At 44.6% G+C, this 16,431-nt stretch overlaps 1 protein-coding gene across 1 annotated transcript in view; it reads right to left on the bottom strand.

Moving 5' to 3' along the window:
• Positions 1-16,431, bottom strand: part of afg2a (AAA ATPase AFG2A) — a 116,689-nt gene that overhangs the window by 75,196 nt on the left and 25,062 nt on the right. The window contains exons 12-15 of the mRNA XM_078289188.1: positions 12,687-12,896; positions 8,938-8,991; positions 8,446-8,525; positions 4,283-4,409 (exon numbers count right to left, since the gene is read on the bottom strand). Of these exons, the coding sequence (XP_078145314.1) occupies positions 4,283-4,409; positions 8,446-8,525; positions 8,938-8,991; positions 12,687-12,896 (471 nt within the window). The remainder of the gene's footprint in view (positions 1-4,282; positions 4,410-8,445; positions 8,526-8,937; positions 8,992-12,686; positions 12,897-16,431) is intronic.

The following is a 16,431-nucleotide window of genomic DNA, read 5'->3' as shown; positions in this document are numbered from 1 at the left end:
GCTGCCCGGGAGACCACTTCCTGAGAGTGGGGCCGGGCTGTGGAAGGACGCCTGGGGTTTCCCATCTGTCCACCCAGGGGCTTGACCCCCTACCTACTGTTAATAGAGTTCCCCTCTCTCTCTCTCTCTCTCTATATGCATCTCTCTCTCTCTCTCTCTCTTTATGCATCTCTCTCTCTCTCTCACTCTCTCTCACACACAGGCAGTTTTCTACCTCCACTGCCAGTAATGGAGTTTGAAATGAGACGGCAACCAGTTGCAGAGGTGGAGGAAGTGGTTGTCATTCCCCCACCGCAGCGATGGATCAATTCTCCACAAGTGGCCTAGAAGTGGAGGGGGGGGGGGGGGGGGGGGGGGGTACACAACATTTGCGTGTGGAGGATTTCAACGCATCACTAAGTGCTGATGTATTTGCAGAGGGCGGCACCAGTTTACATTAAACTACTACAGATGCATGAACTCTTCGTGCTCGTTTCTTAGTTGGATATGAGATGCTTTATGTTAAAAATTACATAAACAAAAAACAAAAGAACTATCCGGAAATATCTTTGCAGAGCAGAGTGGGAGAGTCAGGGGATAAGAATGTAGGGAGAGGGAGAGATAAGGAAGATATACTGTAAAGGGGTTTCATTTGAAAATGCTATATATCAATTTTAAGATAAAGAAAATGATTACTTGAAATTCATCACTCAAAAATATAGAACCCATTCTAAAAGTGTTAGTGTTCGGCATGCAAAGGTTTTAAAATATCCAATAACTCTAGAATGAGTTTTACTTTCATGTCAGCAATCATTCCCTAAGTGCAGGAGCCCCTTTTTGTTTGAAAAATGGTAGATATCACATTTTGGAATGAAACTCATCCTTACAGATATGAAGGTATGATTAAAGCAAGGTGAGGAGGAGAGACAAAGACAAAAAGTGGAAGAAAGACAGAGGCAGACGCCTGCCTGAGTAGGAACTTAAGGAGCGCCAGGACATTCTCCTTTCCTGTGTCCTTCTTGACAAGGCCCAGACTCCGTCTTTGATCAGTGCTCAGGAAATTTCATTAGGACAGAGATGGGTGGATAAGAGACTAAAGAAAGCTTTCGCGGATGGGAAGAGGAAAGAGAATGAGATAAAAGGTTAGAAAAAGAAAAAAAAAGGGAGAGGGGGGGCGGCCAGAAGAATAGAAGGAGTGATAGTAGTAACTTCCTTTTCTCAACCTGCCATGAAGAAAGAGAAAGAAAGAAGAGAGAAAGAGAGACATCTATTCTCACCTACAGTGTGTTTTAATTGGTCTAAATCAGAAGTGAAGCTACTCTGTGGCAGTTTTTCATTGGTTTGAAGCTTAAAACAGTAGATAGTACACCTTTGCACACCTGAGTATTGTTGGTAACCAGAGTGTATGAGAAGGCCAGGTAACCTAAAAATGTGCAAAGAAAACTCGGCATGATTTTTCTTTTTAAAATGTTTTAATTCAAGTAATAGTGTGAGGGAACTGACAACTGAACCATACTTTAAGGGTGCCATCACACCTACAGTTGCTTTTCTTTGGTCCCAGCCTTAGCAGAGAAGCTTACTTGGTTGTGTTTTGGCATTTGGTTCGTTTAGGTTCACACCGGCCAATTGCTAGCAAATCAGGGCTTGTAAACAGAAGTCACAATGACTCACATGTTCCTTGATCATGAGACAGACTTTTGGCAACCTGACATCCCACCTGGTTAGAGAATGTGACGGCAGGGGCGGAGTCAAGACAAGTCCGATTCCAGTCCCTGTAACTTTATCTAAGCATGATGGACTTGTCTGCACTCTCTGACGTAATTTACCTTCTCTGGTGTTCATACCAGTTAAGAAGCAGTCTGAGGAACAGCCTTGTGCTCCAAACGTCACGCAGCAGAAAATAAAAGTCCTTTATACGGGAGCTATTTGGTGTGCGGATCTCTCTCTCTTTCAACTCTGCAAGGTATTTTTTGATCCAGCACCCACCCTATTGGGAATTGGGATGTGCGTGTCTTTTTTACCATTTTTCATACCAGTTAAGAAAACATGAGGAAACAGCTGAATATGAGCATTGGTCAAGACTGCGGTTTACTTCTAGGTTCATTTCGTTATACCAGCTGCCTATCAAGTGTAAACATCAATTTCCTTATACCCATAATACCTTGCGTTTTGGGGTCGTTTCCTGTAGTTGTCTCAAACGGAAGGCAGCTGCCTGCTGCCTCGCTGTCTAGTGAGGCAGTGTCCTTTGGAGGCAGTGTTTTTGTATGAAGGTACCTGTAAAGGTATCTGGATTAAGACGGACTTCCAAGGCAGCAATGCGTCGCGACGTCATGACATCGCCAAATACCGGCAGCTGCCGTCTGTCAGTTACATCGGTTATACTGCCACCTGTGTTGGTCATTTGGAATAACTGCTTACATATTTTTTAGTGATAGTATTCAGTATAAATTAGAATTTTATATAGATTTAATAAAATAGTTAATGTTAACAACCACAATAGTGTAAAGTATTACAGAACATTTACTAACTTAAAGGGTAACTTCGGTATTTTTCAACCTGGACCCTATTTTCCCATCTTTTTGTGTCTAAGTGACTAAAGGGGACAACAATTTTTGAAATTGGTCCAGTATTGAGCGAGATCGCTTCAGCCGGCAGCCGCGAAACGAGCTGCAATGTAATCCGACCGGGCAAATCGCACCGTCGCAGCTAGCATTTGGCATGATGAAGACCAGGTGGAGGGCCATCTTCCTCCACACCCTGGAGGGGGACGTCACTTCGTCCCTGATGTTGTCATGGCTTGTACAATTCTGCACAACATCTGTGTGTCCAGTGGGGACGTCCTACCGGTGGAGGACAGAGAACCTGGCGAAGAGGAAGGAGGAGATGGAGAGACAGTCAGTGGGAGTGACCTGAGAGACCAAACTGCTGCTCAGCTGTCTGCCTTGCAGGACCACGTGGGCGACCATGACTAATTTTTAATTTTTTTATTATAGTAAGTAAGGAGTAAGGAGTAATAGCAGTTGTAATGGTAGTAATAACAGTAGCAGCAGTAATAGTAGTAGCCTAGTAGTAACAGTGGGGGTAGTTAATAGTTTAACATTCAGTTTACTTCTACAACATAATTACTGTCTGTTGAATAGCCAACTGGTAGAATTTAGGGATGGGAATGTTTTCACTACTAAACAACAAAAAGTGCTTTTGTCAGCTCAACTTACTTCCATCCATTCAGGGCGCTGTTTTTTGCCCCGTGAAGTCTGGACCAGTCTATAGTCTGGACCTGCATCTGCCGGACCTTAATAAAGGCAGTGGTATCCTCCGTCGACCCCTTGAAATGGTGAAGTTCAATAATGGTTAACCAACGATCAAACATTGCGTTTTAAATAAATAACAGTTTAGGCTATAACTTACGGGCTTTTAGGCTATAATTCAATGGTCTTCTTAGTAAGCTAACATAACGGATAGGCTAACCTCAAAAAGTGTGTTTTCAGTGAATCCGAAAGTCAGAACAAATTTCTTAAATAAGCATTATACATCAAAAGAGAATGGATATTCAGTGACTAAACTGTCTATTTCTCGGTAGAAAAAAAATCTGAGGTTAAAAAAATAACAATAACTTACATTTGTACACGAACTCTGGGCTGTTGCTCGCCATTTGTTTTTTTTCTGTCGGCGCAGTGGAGCGGACGCACAGGATTGTGGGATATCTTGATCAACGAAGGATACGTCTATGCTGCCTTCAAAACCTGCCCAGTTGGAGGCACCTCAGCAGGCAGCATTTTTTGTAAATATTCGATTGAGACATGACTTGATGCCTCCCTGCCTCTGATTAGGCAGCATTTTAGCCGTTTGAGACAGAGCCTACGTTCTCATTTCCAACAAACCACACAACAGTTCGCTTGGAAGAGGATTGAGACTCACATTTTCAGGCGTCTCTGTGCCGTTATCTGCTGCCACCCAAATTCGAATGGCATTGTTCTCACCTACCCAAATGAACCAAACTAAAGGAGTAAACACTCCCGAGTTCGAATAAACCGCTCCAAACATGAACCAACTAGAAGTGAAAACGCTCTAAGATTTGATTCAACTGCACCCCAACAAGGCAGGTGTGAAAGCATCCAAACAGACGAGAGAGTCAGAGGAGACAGACAAGAGCAAGCAACCTTTAACCTTATCTATCACGCATAAAAGAGGAAGAGAGAGGTAGACAGAGACAAGAGAGACGAGAGAGACAGAGCTCAACCTCCTCAACCTTATCAATCATGGGAGAAAGAGGAAGAAAGAGAGAGAGCCGCCATTTGTTTACCTTATCGATCATGTCGGGTCGGTTGGTGGCGGCCAGCACTGTGACGTCTCGGAGCTGCTCGATGCCGTCCATCTCTGTCAGGAGCTGAGCCAGAACCCGGTCTCCCACTCCGCCAGAGCCTGAGGAGCTGGAGGGGGGGGGGGGGGAAACAGAGACAGATGAGTGGTGGTGGAGGGGATAGAGAGGGAGAGAGAGAGGTGAGATTGATGTGTGAATAGATGGATGGATGGATGATGGAGAGGGAAAGGGAAGTATAGAAACGGGTGAAGAGATGATGGATGATGGATGGATGGATGGATGGTTGAGAGACAGGAAAGGCAGCAGGATGGAGATAAAGATGTAGACGCATGTAAAAGAATGAAAGGAGTATAGAGAGGAGTGTAATAATGGAAGGACAGAAGGAGATGAAGGAGATGGGGAATAGCAAAGATGAGTGAGTGATGGATGGATGAGTGAGTGATGTTACAAGAGTGATGGATGGATGGATGGATGGAGGAGTGAATGGATGATCTAAGCATGTAGCAGCATGTTCCAGGAAGCTGAAGTATATCCAGATACACTGCCTGCTGTGTACTTGTCGCATCACTCTTCACCAATAGTAGCATTATTACTGCATATCGTAATGGGTTATAATGGAAATTCTCCAATTCTTGAATAATCGTTGGGAACTTTTGATCAATCTCTGTCACTGACACACTTCTAGCAGCTTCTTCCATTCATCACGATTCTCTTTAGCTGAATCAGAAGCTCGGTCCCAAACATTTCACAAAAATGTACTGCGCATGTGGCACGCTGCATCACTTTGAGTTTAGCTCGGATGGTAAAGCGTAGGTTTGCCACGCCACAGATCCTGGATTCTAATTTAGCGCCAAAGTGGTTGCAGCTTATCACGAATTATTAAGAAAAAAACCTGCCAATGACTCCTGCCTCCCACTGAATTGAATTGAAAACAAGGCGGCAGTAAACATGTCATCCTCCACGAATATTGCAGCCAACGGGAAACAGATATGTCACCTTGTTTTGATTTAACTGTAGCGCCCCCCTTGGGCCAATCAGTGTTAAAAATGTTAGAGTGCAGTGGTGAGATGCATCATTCCCCCAAAGTTTCATTAAAATGCAATCAGTACTACCTGAGATATTTTGTGTGTGCTACATGGACAAATAAACAAACAAATTAAAGCAAGCACCCCCCTTGGGCTAATCAGTGCAATTTTAAAAAAGCTGAAATGCAATGCAGCAATGCATCATTCCCCAAAGTATTTTTGAAATCAGCAGTATCTCAGATATTGTGTGACAAACAAAAGAATGAACAATCAAATGGAAAAAGGCAGATCCATAGTCCTCCACCTAATTTCTAACGAAGGGAGAAAGCGATAAAATATACAAGATAAGAAACACAGGAATAGGCCGCAGGAAAAAAATACCATGATCATGTGCTTTGACTTAAGAAACCCATCTCTGTGTTAGACACTGCATTACAAGGTGGTTATTTTCCATAGCCCAGTGCAGACAGCCACCCTTCCCGGTTCAAACACACACACACACACACACACACACACACGGTCTCTGTTGACAGGGCCAGCGGAAGTGCCAGACGTCATTAGCAGAGACAAGGCCGCAGAGGCACACAAAGAAGCTCTGTCACTGAGATATGGAGGGAGGGAGGGGGTGGAGAGAGAGAGAGAGAGAGAGAGAGAGAGAGAGAGGAGAGAGAGAGGGAGAGGGAGAGAGAGGGAGAGGGGAGAAAGAGGGAGAGAGGAGTGTGAAGGGAGGGAGAACGAGAAAGACGGGGAAAGGGAGGGGGTGAGGGAAAGCGGGGTTGGGTGAGAGAGGGTGAGGAAAAGAGCGATAGAGGGAGGAATGAAAGGAGGGAGGGAGGGAGAAAGAAAAAGGAGAGGGAGCGAGGGTAGAAAGAGAGAGGGAGGGAGGGAGAGAGAGGGAGGAAAAACGGAAAATGGGGAGGGAGGGGATGAGAGTAAAAGAAAGAGAGAAAGAGGTAAGAGGGAAAGAAAGACAGAATGGGAGGAATGGGAGGGAGGAGAGAGAGAAAAAGAGAGAGAGCTTCTGCCTTTCATCAAAACGTTATACTCTCTCTCTCTCTCTCTCTCCCTTTCATTCATTGTCCTTTTCAAACTCAATGATTCTTCTTCTTTTTCTTCTCTGCTTCTCACTCTATCATTCTGTCTCTTTCTAATCATGTGTCTCTCTGTCTCTTTCTCTATCTCGGTCTAACATTCTCTGTCTCTTTTTGCTCCCCTCTCTGTCTCTCTCTCTCTCTCTTTCTTCCTCTACTTGTTCATCCCTCTGTCTCTCTTCCTGTTTTCCTCCCCCTTTCTCTCTCCGTCACTCCATTCCAGCAGTTTGGAGCGCAGGCAGGTAGGCTGACAGATTTACAGGTGCTTCTCGTCTCCTGACTGGAGGGGGAGAAAACACATATATGGCAGAGGCTGTCTGAAGCCCAGGTTGTGTCAACAGTTTTGAATTCCTGCCGGCGTGCGTGAGCCACTTCATTGATTAAACATGGCAGGAAGCGAAGACCAATAAATAACCTTTATAGATCACCGCTAAGTGCATTTTTCAAATGGCAAGTGGCCCGGAGGCTCGGGTCCAGCCCCGCGTCCGCCGCAGCCTGCTGACGAACCCTCTGCCATGCTGCAACACCGGTGAAAGACTGCTGCAGCTGGGGCGAGGCGGGTCAGCCACTCCTCGCTCAGCCAATTCGCAAAATTGAACGTCAAGACAAGGAGGGGGAACTCTCAGTCATACTGTAAAAGCAAGCGGGAGGCGATGTTGGCAGCTCCGAGGGCGAATTTGACTGATGAAGATAAGTTGCGACAGAAGTTGTCTCCTTACTTTATTTGATTGATCAACTTCTCTCAGTCATATCCTGCCAGCTTGAAACGAGTCAATACTGCATTGTATATCAAAAGACAGAATTTTGCTAATGCTGTTTCATATCGGTTTCATTCAGGAAATGAACGTACTCATGGTGCTGTAAGGCAAGTGTCCATTAAATGGCACGGCATATGTAACTTTGTAATTTGCGCAAATAATAAAGATGGTCGAGGATTGGGAAACAAAGATCACTGCCCTTGCCCCATCCAAAACATCCAATCTGTCTTGAAGGACCAAAACAAGACACTGGAACTGGGGCTGAGTATCCAAAACTGATACCTATTTGCACCATAACATATTTTGGTTATTGGGACTAATTTTCAGGCAACAAAAGGTATTGAAAGGTTTTGAAATGCTTCCAAATGTTGGGTTTTTATAAGAGAAATCAGGTTTTTGTCCTGTTTAGAGGTATCTGTACTTCAAATGAGAACAGATCTCATGTTTTCTTTGTGTTACACACAAAATGTTACAATATAATTCTGCCCATTTCATAATCAAATACACTTAACAAAGAACACATAACAAAGAAAGGTATCAAAATATGTCTTAGACCCTTGAAGCATCAGAACCAGGGTCAACGTCGAAATATTTACAAGGACAACCCAGATTTCCTTTTGTGTTCCTTCCTACAACATTCAGCTTCATCGGCGGGTTTACCAGGAAGCACGCCGCATATTTGGCCTTCCCCATCTGCCGTGGAAGGGCACAATGAAGCGTTTGTGTGCCTCCAGTCTGTGTCCTCTGTCTGCCCCCCCCCCCTCCTCCTCCTCCTCTTTTCCTTTAAGCCACAGATGTTCCCAGTGCCATCCCATTGAAGCGCCTCCGGACAAGACTGTATTCTGTGTGCGCTGTTAGCGAAAAGCCCCGAAGTCTAAGTGGACACCATGGGAACGGAGTAGCCGGCTTTGATAGTGCAGTCATGCAGACTTTTTGGGATGTTAGCGCCATCCATTCATAAGTGAGTCTTTGTGAGACACAGGCGCGCGGACACAGGCTATTGCCGGTAAATTGAGGCAGACCGAGGGCTTGATTCAATTCATTCCAGTAGACTGTGCATTTGTCATTACTCGACAGTGAATGACCACGGCGTTGAAAACAGCATCGGACAGTAAACAGTGGACAGTAGAAGTAGTGAACAGTGAACAACGAGCTAAAGAACTTCGAGGGAGGAAATGCCACGCATAGCCAGTGACTGTGTCATGGGCATTAGTCTGCAGGCTCTCGGCGTCTTTCTTCTAAATTCAAAGGCGTTAAGAAGAGTAACCTACCTTCCTCTTTCGCCGGCGAGGGCGTCGATCTCGTCGAAGAAGACGATGGAAGGAGCTACGGCCCTCGCCTTCCTAAACACCTGCGAGCAGCATGAGCAATGTTACAACAGAGACAAACAGAACAGAACAGAACAGATGTTTAATAGCGCCAATTAATCGTAATGAAAGCCGGCAGTGCGCACAAACAAACAGGAAATACATTTCTTATTAATGCTGTAAATTGCACAACAGCTCATTCATTCTTTACATAAATAACCCAACAACTCATATGGGAACCACAATTTTAACACTTTTAGGTAGAAAGTGGGGAACATGAATTTACAGTCCAGTGTCTGGATGGACAAAGAGAAAGGATGATTCCACATTTCCCTTAATAATCTTCCTTCATAGGCATTTTAGTCTTCCTTTCATCTCACTTGAACACAGCTACAGTAGTAACCAAGTGTATCATTATGAAGAGGTAAGAAAAGTTATGTACTTTCATGTACTTACTTCTCTCACAGCTCGTTCAGACTCTCCGACATACTTGCTCAATAATTCCGGCCCCTGGAAAAGTAAAGTTTGAAAGTGACTTAAGTGGAAATATTGGGTCTTGACATGTTGACATCTTGAAATGTTTATCGAGTACTATATTATATTCATTAACAATCAAGCTGGAGTGGTGTGATTTTTTTTCATTGCAAAATCAATTGCTGATGCCAAGAAAAAATACTGTAATTATCGATCCCCAGACAGGATGTATAAAAAGCAGCCTGATGTTAAGAGTACCAGCATCGTTAAATCATCGCCATCATCATCAGGATTCCCGTAACTAATTATCGTTACTTTGTATTAGTATCACCTGGCAGCACTGCTAAAGCACAGTACGTCGTTTAAACTGACAGCAAACAACCAGAAAGACCGTAGAGAAGAAGCTGTTGCACAGCCATGACACCACTTGGAGATTAAAAATAGGAAGGTAGCAAAACAATAACCGAGTGTGAGGATGTCATGGAGGACAACAGGGTGTGTGTGTGTGTGTGTGTGTGTGTGTGGAGGGGGGGAGGTTAAAGAGCGCTGTTGGTGGAGTGCTGCTCTGTACCCATAATTCAGTGTTTACTGTGAAGGGGGTACTGACTTGTGTTTGGGTTTTTTTTTAATGTGTATCACTTTTTTTTTTTTTTTTCACTATTTCTGTAATAAAGTGTGATCAATAAAGTACTATTACTACTATTATCACTACCACTACTGCCACCACTACTACTACACCCACTGTTCCTAGTACTACTTGTACCTTTCCTACTACTATTACTACTATTACTGTACCATCACTGCTACTATTACGGCTACTACTACCACTGTTACTACTACTATAACTACTACTGCTATTGCTATTACTACTATCACTACCACCACTGCTACTACTAATACTACCTCCAACACTGCTGCTTCTACTTCTACTCCTACCACTGCTATAACTTAATATGACTACTATTACTACTATTCATGCATTTTGATGTGTATCACTTATGGTGTTTCAGTAATAAAGGAATTTCCCACTGTGTGATCAATAAAGTAGTACTATTACTACTACTAGCACCGCCACTAGTACTACTACCACTACCACTTCTGCTTCTACTATCACCACCACTACTACTACTTCTACTACTACTATTAATACTACTACTAGCACCGCTACTACCACTGCTGCTGTTACTACTACTACTACTACTACTACAACCGCCATCACTGCTACTACCAATATTACCACTAACACTACTGCTTCTACTACCACTACTACAACTTAACATGACTACTACTACTACAACCAATACTTCTACCTCTCTCTCCCCTTCTTTCTCTCCCTCCCTCCCTCCCTCCCTCCCTCAGAAGCAGATAAACATCCACTCAGCCCTCAGAAAGCACTTCCTCCCGCTGCAATCCGCCCTTTCAACACCTCTGGGCTGACGGAGGAGACGACACTTCACTCCCAGCCCTTTTGTCTCCTGCAGTAAGTGTGGAGGTTGACTCATTAATCCCGGGTTCCTCTCTCTGGCAGAGCCATGGGGCGAGACACGGTGCCTTTAAAACCATTGACACTGTAAAGATACGAAGCTTTGTGAGTGTGTGTGTGTGTGTTTGTGTGGCTGAAGTGGGAGGAAACTGAAATTGACAAGATGATAATAGGGCTTTTTCACACAGAGGAAACAGGCTGAGCCTTAAAGTGTCCACATTTAAATCTGGATAACGTATCTATGTCAAAGCAACCGCTGCACTGGAAAAACCTGATACTGTTATTGCAGATGCTGGAGAACAGGCTTTCAGCATGAGGGAGTGGATGTTTTCTTTTTTACCCTTTTCTCAAAAAGATACAGCACTTCTCCGCTTGATGACTTGAAAAGTGCGGCACAAGATTAAAATGCACTTCTCTTTTAACACCTTTGTACCAGAAGCAGTAAAATTGTTAAATAAGAATCATGGTGTTCAACACTGGACAAGTATAAACTATTCTAATTTCAGCTATATGCATTTGACTGCTGCCCTTTGCACTTTAACAGCACAAATATGCAAATAGCCAACTGTTGATCTGGTAACCTGTCCTGTCTCTTTCTGTTAATATGTGATATGTGTATTCTTTGTCTTATTTTTCATGATATTTGGACCTTAAATTCCATCCAAATTAAATTTCCCCATGTAGGATGCATAGAGTTGTACTGATTGAATTGTACTGAATTGATCTGAATTAAATTATCTTAAATTAGACAATATTTGCTGGAATTTACATTTCCACATTCCATTTGGTTGCTTATAAAGACGGCATTATAGAAATTTCAGCAGTTCTTCTACTGCTGCAGTCATTTGAAGTTGCTCTGGATAAGCCTAAAGTGTACATGTAATTGCAAGTTGAGGAAAAAAAGTTTACAAGAATTGAAAGGAACTCATCATCCCGGTTACATCATCCCGGCGCCCAGCATTACATCCTACTTAAAAAAAAAAAAAAAAGTCTGAGAATCACATCACCGCTTGCCGCCGGCTTAATAACGCTGGCTGAGAGCTTCTGTCGCACCTTGCAGTCGCACATGGCAACGGCTTTCAAAATATCCAGCGATCAACAATTCAACGAGCTGATCAATCAATCTCCGTCAGCCAGGCCCGGACAGGCGGAGGCGAGGCGACAGCGGGGGCGGCAGAGAGGATGGGGTGATGAATGAGAGAGGACAAACACAGGGTCAAAGGTCAGACAAGGCGCCCTGCGAAGGAAGCCGCGGAGAGTCGGACCACCTCCAGGTCGTCAGGGAAGCATCTCCAACTGTGAGTCACACACTTGATATACTTTAATATGTGTCTGATAGAGCAAATATCTGTTTTGTGTGTGATATATACATAACACACTAGATATGTTGGTACATCGCTATTAGCTATAGAAACAAAAAGGTACATTGGTACACCAGAGGAAGGCAAAATCTGTCTGCTATGTGAAATTGAAAATTATTTTTTATCTTTGATTATCCTTTATAAGTGTACTTAATAGCTGCATGACTTCCATTCCGGCTCATTTATTTTGGTTTAACGATTATGAACGATTTGAGATATGTTTCAGAAAAGACAGATCCTTTGTGTAAAACTTTATTAGCAGGGCCTGGGCAATGCACTTTTTATTTTACGATATTCAAGTTCATTACGGCAGATGTTTGTTAGATACTGCAACCTAAAATAGCCACAGTGCCTGACACTGAAATTAAATTAAATCAATCAATCATCAATCATAAGAAGACAAGTGAAGTGGGCGTTTAGCAGCTCTGGTTAATACAAGCTATTAATTGCGCGTCAAACGACTCCAAGAAAAAACATGGAAAAAGCAGCACTTAAAAAAAAAAAAACGTATTCACAACATGTTGGCCATCGATAAAAAGTGGCGTAATTGAGGTCAAGTCTTGTCATATTTTTCTGAGTAAGGCTTTTGGAGAGCCGCCATTCCTGTGTTTTTCATGGAGTCATTTGAAGGTTTGTAGTCTTTGGCAGAGCACCAAACCAGAAGAAGGTTATACGAGGAGGCGCACCTGCTACACATTTTTCTATTAATTGTAGATATTTTAGTATCAAAGTTGGGGAAAACAACAGCCTCCTTGCCCAGCACCCCTCTTTGATTTGAACACATCATCCACTGTAAGTAAAAAGAAATCTATTTATCTTGTTTTCGACAGCAAACAAAGCAAGCCGTCCTGACTGAATACGATTATGACATGAAGACAAAAACTCACTTTGATAGCCAGGAAGTTGAGCCCGCTCTCGTTAGCCAGGGCCTTGGCTATCATGGTCTTGGAGCAGCCTGGGGGCCCGTACAGCAGGACTCCTTTAGGCGGCTGGATGCCCATGCGGGTGAAGGCCTCGGGGTGCCTCAGGGGCCACTCCACGGCCTGCTTCAGCTTCAGCTTCACCTCCTCCATCCCGCCCACGTCCGACCAGCGCACCTGGGACGAGGGAACGAGGTATATGGTCAGGGAACTTGGAGATGTGTTTTCAAAAGGGTGAAGGATAGAAAGATATGGTATTTAGGTTTGGGATATAGTGCTGTAGAAAGCCAATGTAAGTCACAAAACACTTAAAGTAGAATTTGAATTTGAATTATGAGATTATTTTACATTAAATGCCTGTGGTAGGGCCACCATGACACCAAACTGTACCCTACAAAACTGTACAAGACCAAGTAGCATCACAATCCCCCACCAAAGAACACAGGCAACTATTTGCTGATTAACATTCACAGCACAGAGTTGCCCTAGGAATAGAAGTAGGCTAATGCACAAATTGGCAAGCTAACCAGCTCTTTCACAAACTTATCTTGTCATATCATGGTCCACTAAAATTTTAATATCATGGTGCATCTTTTGTCATATTTGAGTGCAACCAACACAAGCTACTTTAAACCGTCCATCTGTGCATCATGATTTGTTTTTATTGTGGTTCTTTGTAATGAAATTGCTGCAAATCCAATTTCCCCACAAGGGATAATAAAGTGTTACTTTACTAAACTAAAACAACTGTCCTCTACAGACCATGAAGTTTGATACTTTGGATGGTACGATAGCTCATAAACTTTGGTATCTCAGGCAACATGAGGGTTTGGTATCACAACACAACACAGGGTTTGACCAATACAGGTTTTTCAAGTCCAATTCGATCCCAATATTTTAGGATTAAAGCTGCAAATAGCAAATATCTTGTACCGATATTCATGATCTTTAAATTAGACCATTTTCATCCCAAAAAAATCAGAAACATTACAAGCATTTAGTGTTAGAGCCTCTGAAACAGCATTTAGACCATGATGTTACACTAAAACTCTCCATAGAAACCCAGGGTAATAATAATAAAAATAACCATAATAATGATGCAAACTAATCAAAATGTTACATTAGAATCAACGCAGGTGCCAACCAGTGTAGTATTAATCAATTATACAATAAATACAGCATGCAATCAAACAAACTGCATCATATCGGAGGTGGACAAGATTGATTGGCGAATATTTAATAAAAGAACACAGTCAGTCTAACCTTATCCACTACTTGTGGAGTATCGTGCGACCCCAGCCTGTGGTGCCTCAAACGCGAACACATCGCCAACAATAAATGCAACAGACCAAACACATTCTGATTGCACGCCGATGTCTGGTGTTGCTCACATAATCCACACACACACACACACACACACAGGACCTTTCAACTTTCTGACCGCTGAAGTAAACTGTAAGGAATGGCGAGGTCTTCCAGATTGCTGACGGGGGCCGGGGGAGACGAGGAGCGAAATAAAAGCATATTTGGAAGGAGATGGAGGAAACGGAGGGCTTGTGCTGAAGCGGGGGGGGGGGGGGGGGGGACGCTGGACCGGGGCGTAAAACAACAGAGGGAGTCGGCCAACAGCTGTCTTTTTGACAGACGGAGGAAGGGAGGGAGGGATGGAGGGATGGAGCGTACAACCGGAGGAGATAAAGCAGATAAGCGGAGGAGAAGCTCTCCTCCCAAACACACTCAACCTTTCTGTTTCAGCAGCTACTCGCCGACCTCCTGACCTTCCTCTTTTTTTTTGTCTTTTAACGTTCCCTCTGCAATACTGAGCCTCTCTTTGCTCTCCCTCCCTCTCTCTCTCCTTCTCTTCCTTTCTCCCCCTCCTTCCCTCTCTCTCTTTCTCTCTATCTTCATCCCTCCTGCTCTCTCTCCACCCCACTCTACTTCTACCTCTCTCCATCTCTCTCACTCTCTTGCTCTATCTACCTCTCCCTCTCTTCCTTTCTCCCCCTCCTTCCCTCTTTCTCTCCATCTTCATCCCTCCTGCTCTCTCTCCACCCCACTCTACCTCTCTCCATCTCTCTCACTCTCTTCCTCTACCTCTCCATCTCTTCCTTTCTCCCCCTCCTTCCCTCTCTCTCTTTCTCTCTATCTTCATCCCTCCTGCTCTCTCTCCACCCCACTCTACCTCTCTCCATCTCCCTCACTCTCTTCCTCTATCTACCTCTCCCTCTCTTCCTTTCTCCCCCTCCTTCCCTCTCTTTCTCTCCATCTTCATACCTCCTGCTCTCTCTCCACCCCACTCTATCTCTACCTCTCTCCATCTCCCTCACTCTCTTCCTCTATCTACCTCTCCCTCTCTTCTTTTCTCCCCCTCCTTCCCTCTCTTTCTCTCCATCTTCCTCGCTCCTGCTCTCTCCACCCCACTCTATCTCTACCTCTCTCCATCTCCCTCACTCTCTTCCTCTATCTACCTCTCCCTCTCTTCTTTTCTCCCCCTCCTTCCCTCTCTCTCTCTCTATCTTCATCCCTCCTGCTCTCTCTCTACTCCGCTCCCTCCCTCTCTATTTGTCTTCCTCTCTCTACCACACTCCCTCTCTCCCTCTTTCTCTCCCTATCACGCTCCCTCCTTACATCTCTCTATCACCTCTCTCTCTCCTCTCTATAACTCTTTCGCTCTCTCTACCATTCTCCCTGCTCCCCTCTCTCCCTACTACTCTTCCCCTCTCTCTCTTTCTCCCTGTCCTTCTCTTTCTTATCTCTCCATCTACCACGCTCCCTCTTTCCTCTATCACTCACACATCTCTCGCTCTCTCCGCTCTTCTCCACCCCTCCTCCTCCTTCTCTCCTTTCCTCCTTCCTGCTCTCTCTCTACTTCACTCCCTTCTTACCTCTCTCTACCATCCCCTCTCTCTCTCTACCCCCTTCATTCTCTTTACCATGCTCCCTACCGCTCTTTCCCTCCCTCCCTCTCTCCATCTTCCCCCTCTCTTTCACTCTCTGCCCTTCTACCCCTCTATCTCCCCCTCTCTCTATCTCTCCCTACGTTTCTCTTTCTCCCTCTCTCCTCTCTTTACCCCTCATTCCCTCTGTCTCCTCCTCCCTACCGCTCTCTTATTCCCCCCCTAAACCCTTCCCTCCCTCTTTCGCTCCCCTTCCCCTCCTATCTCTTTCCTTCTCTTTCCTTCTCTCTCTCTCTCTCTCTCTCTCTCTCTCTCGCTCCATCCTGAGGTAACACATCCCAGGCCACCGGCGCCGTCTCCGGGGAACGAAGCACCTAATGGAAACCTGGCGTCTGGCCACATACTGTAAATACCGAACAATTTATGGACAGCGCCGAGCGAGCGGGAGAGAGAGAGAGAGAGAGAGAGAGGGAGGAAGGGTGGGAGGGATGGAGGGGAGGGAGGGAGAGGAAGGGAAAGAGGAGTGTTGCAGAGATGAGGAGATAGGCCGGAAAGGAGGTGAGGGAACTAGAACGCCCGTTCTGAAAGGCAAAGAGAAACGAAATGAAATAAAGAGCAGAGAGAGATAAAGGCAAGAGTAAAAGAGAGGCTGACAGACGGAGCAATGGCGGAAACAGGTGGCGAGGAAGAAGAAGAGAAAGGGGGGGGCAGAGATGGGAGGAGAGGAAGAGAGATGAAAACAGAGATGGAAAGAGATAGAGAGGAGGATTTGATAGAAGAGGGGGGTTTGTGGCGGTGACCAGCAAGAATTTGAC

Source organism: Centroberyx gerrardi, chromosome 16 (genome assembly GCF_048128805.1).
Source record: "Centroberyx gerrardi isolate f3 chromosome 16, fCenGer3.hap1.cur.20231027, whole genome shotgun sequence".
NCBI classification, from domain to species: domain Eukaryota; kingdom Metazoa; phylum Chordata; class Actinopteri; order Beryciformes; family Berycidae; genus Centroberyx; species Centroberyx gerrardi.
The sequence above is the reverse complement of the archived record's forward strand: the minus strand, read 5'-3'. Positions and strand labels throughout refer to the sequence as shown.